We start from the raw sequence: 8,360 nt of genomic DNA, 5'->3' as shown, positions 1-8,360 counted from the left end.
TGTGTGTGTACGTGTGTTATCATTTGACTTACATCACACAGTGTCTGACAAAAAGTAATAAATCTTTCTTGAATGAACAGTATTGTATGGTTATAAAGCGGCTACCACATACTACAAACTGTGAAATATTATATTCTGAGTTCACACAAGACCTACATCACTGAAAGCCTTGGTTGATAACAGTAGATAAAAGGCTTAATGGATTCATTGACTTCCCATAAACAAATAATGAAGTTCATAGTCTATCGTTCATTATACCTGGGCTGAAGGAGACTCTACCATACTTATCTGTCAAGAGCTCTAACTAGGAGTGAAGGAAGGAGTTTCCCTTCCCGTTTCAAGTCCCTTGGACAACAAGCTGGCTAATATTGATGGGGAAGGGACACTCGTGCACAGAAGTAGGTAAAACTAGGCACCGTTCAAGACCAGCCTGGCCAGCATACTGAAACCTCGTCTCTACAAAAAATACAAAAAATTAGCTGGGCATGGTGGTGGGCTTCTGTAATCCCAGCTACTCGGGAGGCTGAGGCAGGAGAATTGCTTGAACCTGGGAGGCGGAGGTTGCAGTGAGTCGAGATCGCGCCACTGCACTCCAGCCTGGGCAACAAGAGCAAAACTCTGTCTCAGGGGGGAAAAAAAGCAGGTCAAACTAGGCTGAATTTTAAATAACTGAATATGACTGAAAATTTATGGGATTTTCCTGAGGTATCATTAAGAGATGAGTCAGGGGGATTTGAAAAAACAGAATTGAAGTCATTTAGAAAAAAAGTTCTACCTTTATACCCTAAGGCAGAAAAATCGCTTATTAAACTCGTTATGCACATTTTGACGGCAGAAAAACTTTTAAAAACTTTTGAAGTCCATGGTCGTACCACCTGAGTGTACTTGATCACATCTGGAAAACTTTTAGAGCCATTAAAGAGTTTAAGAACCTTAAAACCGGCCGGGCGCGGTGGCTCAAGCCTGTAATCCCAGCACTTTGGGAGGCCGAGACGGGCGGATCATGAGGTCAGGAGATCGAGACCATCTTGGCTAACACAGTGAAACCCCGTCTCTACTAAAAAATACAAAAAACTAGCCGGGCGAGGTGGCGGGCGCCTGTAGTCCCAGCTACTCGGGAGGCTGAGGCAGGAGAATGGCGCAAACCCGGGAGGCGGAGCTTGCAGTGAGCTGAGATCCTGCCACTGCACTCCAGCCCGGGCGACAGCGCGAGACTCCGTATCAAAAAAAAAAAAAAAAAAAAAAAAAAAAGAACCTTAAAACCAAGGAAGAATTAATGTTACTTATGACATATGATACTTAAGAAGAAAATAATTTACACTACATGTAAATCACTTGATATTAATATTAATAACAGTATAATAAATACATAGTGTAATAAAATTGTTATATTTTCATTAAATTTTATCATGCTAGAAATACCACTTGTGAATTGTGCTTAATAATTTATAACAAAGACAGTAGGATATCTGAAGGATGTCCCTCCTTCCGTTTGCTGCCTGACAAAAACTTATACTTGTATATCCAGACCAGTACAAATGCCACCTCTAGGAATGTTATAAATAATATACTTCTATATCACATTGTATTATAATTATCTGGTTTTTTTTTTTTCATAACTAGATATGTGTCCTTCAAAAATAAGAAAATACCTTATTTTTGTATTCCCTACCTGGTATAATGCCTGACGCATAGTAGGCAGTTAATAAGTGACTGAGTTATTTAATGAGTAAGTCATATATAGAGTCATGCGTTGCTTAACAATGGGATATAGTCGGAGAAATTCACTGTTAGGTGATTTCATAACTGTGCAAACATCATAGACACAAACCTCCATGGTCTATCCTACCATACACCTAGGCTATACGGTATAGCCTAATGCTCCTAGGCTACAAACCTGAATAGCATGTTTTTGTATTGGATATGTAGGCAATTATAACACCATGGCAAGTATTTGTGCATCTAAATATGAAAAAGGTACAATTTTTAAAAGGAATAATAATCTTATGGGACCACTATCATATATGCAATCTGTCACTGACCAAACATTGTTATGTGAGGCATGGCTGTATTTCTCATCATTAGAGTTGAAATTAAGTTTTGAATAACTAGAATATTTTGGGAAAGTCATTGATGTTCATGACCATGAGGTGCTCAATGTACTTGTTTAGTATGACCTTTTTTCATAAGGTTACAGGAGATTTACTGGCAGAGCTGATAATTGACTTTATTGCTCACCAAATTGCTGACTCTAACATAGATATTAAAAATTATGAAAAACATCTAAATTGTTGGCTTTTTAAAGATCACTCTGTTTACTTCAGGCTGTGATGCATTTATTACTATGAAGTCAAAGAACAGTTCTAAGAGATCTTAATTTCCCAGTAACATGATAGTGAGCTGGATAGTGGAATATGACCTAAGGCTTGCAATTCTACGCGAGTGTTTAACTTCCTCAAGTAACTCATTAACTGTTTGTCTTACTAAGCAAAGTGCAGGATGATTCTGAAATAACTAAATAGACTAATAAATGTTTTTGCAACAGGGAAATCTTTCACACTTGTATGCTGTTATTAAAATAGATACCCTACTGTGTGTGAGCTGTCTTAATTCACTGAGATACTACCTCAAATTTTTTGCTTGGTGTGTTTCTTTTTTAACTTCAAATGTGGTGCAGACAGAGTTACAAAGCCCTCATTTCAACTTTGCAAGCCTTTGTGCATTCTTTCTCAAAACAATGGAATTTTCTACTTAGCACATACTCAAATGCATGCAAGGAAATATTCTTCTAAGAGGTAAATACAGTAATGCAGTGATTAATTTTTTAAAAGATTCTATTTAAAAAGTAAACTTAATATTGTTTTATTTATAGTCTTATATGGAATGGTACACCTTTTAAATTCTAAATTAAAGTGACATTGGTATTAATTTGGCTACTATCCTAGTTTTACAAGCCTCGCTACAGGTATTTTCATATCTGTAGACTTGAGTAAAGTGTCCAATATAAGGCCGCGTGCAGTGGCTCACGCCTGTAATCCCAGCACTTTGGGAAGCTGAGGGGGATGGATTGCCTGAGTTCAAGAGTTCAAGACCAGTCTGGCCAACATGGTGAAGTCCCGTCTTTACTAAAAATACAAAAAAATTAGCCAGGCATGGTGGCATGTGCCTGTAATTCCAGGCACATACTTAAGAGGCTAAGGCAGGATAATTGCTTGAACCAGGGAGGTGGAGGTTGCAGTGAGCTGAGATCTCACCACTGCACTCCAGCCTAGGCAACAGAGCAAGACTCCGTCTCAAAAAAAAAAAAAAAGGGGGGGTCTGATATAAAGATAAAATTTCTTCAGATGAAGATGAAATATTTTCAGAAGGAGTTCTAAGTGAAAACTCAGTTTAGCCACAATCTAGACATCTATGTCTGTCTTGTTCATCTTTTGTTTCCTAGCACATAAATTAATCTACGAAAAAAGAACCTGAACTAATTGTCTTACAATTAAAGAGTACTTAAACTGAACTGTAATTAAAGGATTTTCTTTTTTTTCAGCAACATAATGGGTTTATATTTAATATACTACTTCTTATCAGGAGGATGTTACTCAGTTAATATAAAGGTTTTTTTAACATTAAATCTCTTTTCCATGCCAATGTCTTTAAATCTTTTCTGCATTTCAGTATTAGATACACTGAATGCATTTTTCTAAATGTTATTTTCCCCCAGAGATAAAAAGTTCCCCTTTTTGGCTGACTATTTGATATCTAAATACAATATCAACTTGGGAGATAACAAAACAAAATTCTAATAAAAATATAGAGAAAAGACTGCAACGATTCAGGAGGCAGTGATTACAAGTGAACAGTGGTGATTTCCTAGACTTCTGGGCAAGAACTTCCTTCTTTCTATTTTATGTGCTTTGAAATTTTAAAACTATGAACTATTATGAAAATTTCAGCCATCTTACTTCTTTGACTGCCTTTCTGACCAGCAAATAGAAATCATAGGCTGAATTTTTCAGTGCATAATTTGTTGTAAAGAAAACTTTCCTTTTTCCATATATATACATATATCTGTTTGTTCCCATTTCATGGAAACAATGAAGAATGTAAAACTCCCCTATTTACTGATTCTTGAAAACTTTCAGACACCAAAGCTCAGGTTTAGCCTCAATAGCACAAAGGTTTTCAGGCTGAGGTTTAATTCAGTAGGCCCTCCAAAGTCACATGTGTCCATATCTTTCTAGTGCAAATACCTGCAAGTAAGCACAAATGCCTGTAATGCTGAGAACCACACCTAACAAGAGAGCGATTACATCACTGGCTTCTTCTGCTTCAACAACAGGCAGCATCAAAACAGTGACATGAGAACTAAGGACAACTATGTTGAAACTGAGGTCATGCTGTTGAAATCTTGAGGGCTGAAGGTTCCAAAGAAATGATATACATAGAATTCTATCTGACTCGAAATTTTCCTTTTCTGGAGCTCCAGATGCTGAGACTAAGAGGTTCCTCATGAGGCTGCTTTGCAGGAAGCAGTCATTACAGGAATCAAAGCATTTTCTTTCCTTTTGATGCATAACTATCTTATCTACACACAGATGATAAGAGCACAGAAAAATGTTATTTCTGTTATTTAGTAATGATTCTAATTTAAAACAAATCCTTAGGTTGCACTAAAAGAAACATCTCGATCAAGAAAAGTAATAGTTCCACTGAATTGGGTTCAAATGAAATGTTTATACAATTGTTATTAATTTTTTAAAATTTTTTTGAGACAGGGTCTCACTCTGTCACCCAGGCTGGAGGGTGGTGGTGTGATCTCGGCTCACTGCAACCTCTGCCTCCTGGGTTAAAGTTATTCTCTTGCCTCAGGCTTCTTGAGTAGCTGGGACCACAACCATGCACCACCGTGTCTGGCTGATTTTTGTGTTTTTAGAGGAGACAAGGTTTCACCATGTTGGTCAAGCTGGTCTCAAACGCCTGGCCTCAAGTGATTCACCCGCCTCAGCCTCCCAAAGTGCTGGGATTACAGGCGTGAGCCACTGTGCCCAGCCTGTTATTAATTTATAATGCCACTAAAATAAATACAACAGAATAAGACTTTTAATGAGGGTGTGGAGAAATACAACCAGAAAATCTAACCTATATCTGTGCCTCCTGGCCAGTAACCCTTTAGGAATTCTGTATGGAGAGCAGGTCAGGTGAGAAAGATGTCTGGGGCTGGCACTTGGTGGGAGGCTGCGGCTAAGAGGAAAGGCTCAGGTTTGGGAGCCCAGAGCCTTGCCTGGCTCTGATCTCTGACTTCTAGAGCCCCAGCTGCTGGCCGATTCTAGAATATCCTACTTGATATGATTAAAAGGCCTAGGAGAGCTCGGGGCCCTCAGTGGCAAAACAACAATGTCCAACCCTTGGTCTCCTCTCTTTCCACTTTTTGTTAAACAGCATCCCAGTTGGTTTTTCCCACCAGTGGTGCTGTTGAGATTTTTAAAATATTGCCTCCATTTATCAAGGAGAGAAATAATAACTAAGAAATATACCCTTAAAAAATATTTATTTCTTTTTCTAAAAATATGAGAGCCAACATTCCATTCATGGAAGAAAGACAAGGCCAACCTCTTACCCTCAGAGAGGTCCACCTGGTTTGACATTGCAATACTTCTCATTTTTTTTTGGTTATTATTTCATTTCAATTCCATCCTTCTATTCTTCTTAGTCTATATCCATAGACCAAGGGGCAAACAGATACTCAGATAACTGCCAAAAAAAAATTTAGTTACTAATATATAATTAACATTTATTGAACATTATGCCAGCCAGTGTTTTAGATACTTTATAAATATCATTAATTTTCTTTCTTTCTTTCTTTTTTATTTTTTATTTTTTCAAGGTGGAGTTTCACCCTTGTTGCCTAGGCTGGAGTGCAGTGGCACAGTCTCGGCTCACTGCAACCTCTGCCTCCTGGGTTCAAGCGATTCTCCTACCTCAGCCTCCTGAGTAGCTGGAATTACTTGGCATGCACCACCGTGCCTAGCTAATTTTTTTTTTTTTTATTTTTTTTGTATTTTGAGTAGAGACGGGGTTTCACCATGTTGGCCAGGCTGGTCTTGAACTCTTGACCTTAGGTGATCCGCCTGCCTCAGCCTCCCAAAGTGCTGGAATTACAGGCATGAGCCACTGCACCTGGCCTAAATATCATTAATTTTCACAACCACTCTATGAAAGAAAACCATGATTCAGTATATAGTTCTCTTCAAGGAGAGAAAAACTGCTTACTAAAACTGAGCAATATTAGGTAATTGTGTGAATCCATTCCTAAAGGGCATTGCCTCCACAATAGACAGTTATTTTCAGTTGTAGTTGTATGAATGATATATGCCACAGCTGAAATCCTGCTGCTCTGAGAAAGTTAAGAGTGCGTCCAGAGAAACCTGAGCAGGTTAGTGAAGCATTCAAAAACGCTGTTGCTCGTGGAAAGGTTAAAATCACTGTGACACTTTAGCATAGAGAAGAGACTACTTAGGCAGCTATCTTCAGATATTTGAAGGGCATTTTGTACAGAACAGATTGGATCTTATTTTTGTATTGCTGCCAGGCACAAATAAGATACATGAAATGGGACAGGGAGACTTTGTGAGTCAATGAGTTCTCTTTGCATTGCTAAAAGTGCTCAAGATTATCATTATCAGGGTAGAGCTTGTTTTTGTTCTTTTTAAATTTATTCCAAAACAAATATGAAACAGCTTCACCAAAAATGAAAGGAAAGAAATAAAGCAGGAAGGTAAAGCGGGAAGATAGGCAGAAAGGAAGGATGATAGAAAAGAGAGAGAGTTTGGGAAAAACATAAGGGGTGATCCATTAAAGATTTTTTCAAGAAGTAAATGGAAAGTAAATTTAAGATGAGTCACTGTTTTCCTAAGAGAATAGGAAGGTTTATCCAATGTATGATCTGGTAAGTATATCAAAAATTTTTTAAAAATTACATTAAAAAGATCCTAAGATACAAAATAGTCAATGTTGATGATATATATGATGGATATTGTCATATCTTTTCGGTAGGATTATGTATATTGATACATTTAAATAAACAATAATTTGACAAAATAAAGCATTTATAACTTCCGCACCATAATTCTACTTCTGTGAATCTATCCTAGTGAAAAAAATCGTAAGAAGCTGTGAGCATAAGCATATTCATCACAGTGTATTTTTTAAATAGCAGAAGATTGGAAATAATATAAATCCAATTATAGAGGAATAGTACATTAACTGCAGCACATTCAGTGGATAGAATGTTATGTTGCCATCAAAAAGATGTTGTCGGCTGGGTGCAGTGGCTCACACCTGTAATTCTAACACTTTGGGAGGCCGGGGAGGGTGGATTGCCTGAGCTTGGGAGTTCAAGGCCAGCCTGGGCAACACGGTGAAAGCCTGTCTCTACTAAAATACAAAAAATTAGCTGGGCGTGGTGACATGCGCCTGTAGTCCCAGCTACTCAGGAGGCTGAGGCAGGAGAATCACCTGACCCTGGGAGGCGAAGTTACAATGAGCCAAGATTGCCTCTCTGCACTCCAGCCTAGGCGACAGGGTGAGAGCAAGACTCCGTCTCCCCGCCACCAGAAAAAGGATGTTGTCAAAGAATGTGTATCAGCAGGGGGCTAAGGCAGGAAGATTGCTTGAACCCAGGAGTTGGAAGCTGCAGTGAGCTTTGATCACATCACTGAACTCCAGCCTGAGTATACATAGGCAAAACATTTTTTAAAGCACTTGTAAAATTTACTTGGCTCTCTTCTAAAATTGTGAATAAATTCCATTCATATACCTCAGTGACATTTCCCACATTTTCCTCTTCTTTTCAATTCTCTGCAACCCTACATTATTCTGGATCCTCTTACTTATAAACCACAATCCAATATTCCCTTTTCCCCTTTTGTCAGCTGCTTTCTTTCTCTCTATACCCCTCTATCAGTTATTTTTTTAAAGTTATCCCAGATCAATTTAGTTTTTCTCTCCCTGCCTTCACCCCTTCCCAATTTTGAATTCTACATATCAAAAGTCCATCACTACAGCCTGGCAGAAGATGAGTCTTCTCTGGGGGAAAGGAGGTGGACGCCAGAATGAAACACACAAAGTCAGCATTGTCTCTTGTGGTAGAGGGAAGGTCATCTCCACATTAATAATTTTTTATCCTGTTTAGTTATAAACCAGTTAACAAAATTTAAGATACCAAATATTGAAACTTGGTACTCAAGTCTTATAGTCAAACTGGTTTTTGTTCAAATAGATACACTCCCACCAGAAATACATGAAAATATCCATAATATACACCTGCATCAGCATTGGGCATTTTATTTCTTAGTCTCCTTTTTCAG

The 8,360-nt window shown here is 38.1% G+C and overlaps 1 protein-coding gene across 1 annotated transcript; it reads right to left on the bottom strand.

Moving 5' to 3' along the window:
• Nucleotides 1-4,211: 4,211 nt before the first annotated feature.
• On the bottom strand, nucleotides 4,212-4,390 carry LOC112634406 (small integral membrane protein 30-like). The gene is given in 2 exon segments (XM_025401798.1): nucleotides 4,212-4,345; nucleotides 4,348-4,390. Coding segments are annotated over 2 exon segments (177 nt in total).
• Nucleotides 4,391-8,360: the final 3,970 nt, after the last annotated feature.

Source organism: Theropithecus gelada, chromosome 11 (genome assembly GCF_003255815.1).
Source record: "Theropithecus gelada isolate Dixy chromosome 11, Tgel_1.0, whole genome shotgun sequence".
Lineage (NCBI taxonomy): Eukaryota > Metazoa > Chordata > Mammalia > Primates > Cercopithecidae > Theropithecus > Theropithecus gelada.
The sequence above is the reverse complement of the archived record's forward strand: the minus strand, read 5'-3'. Positions and strand labels throughout refer to the sequence as shown.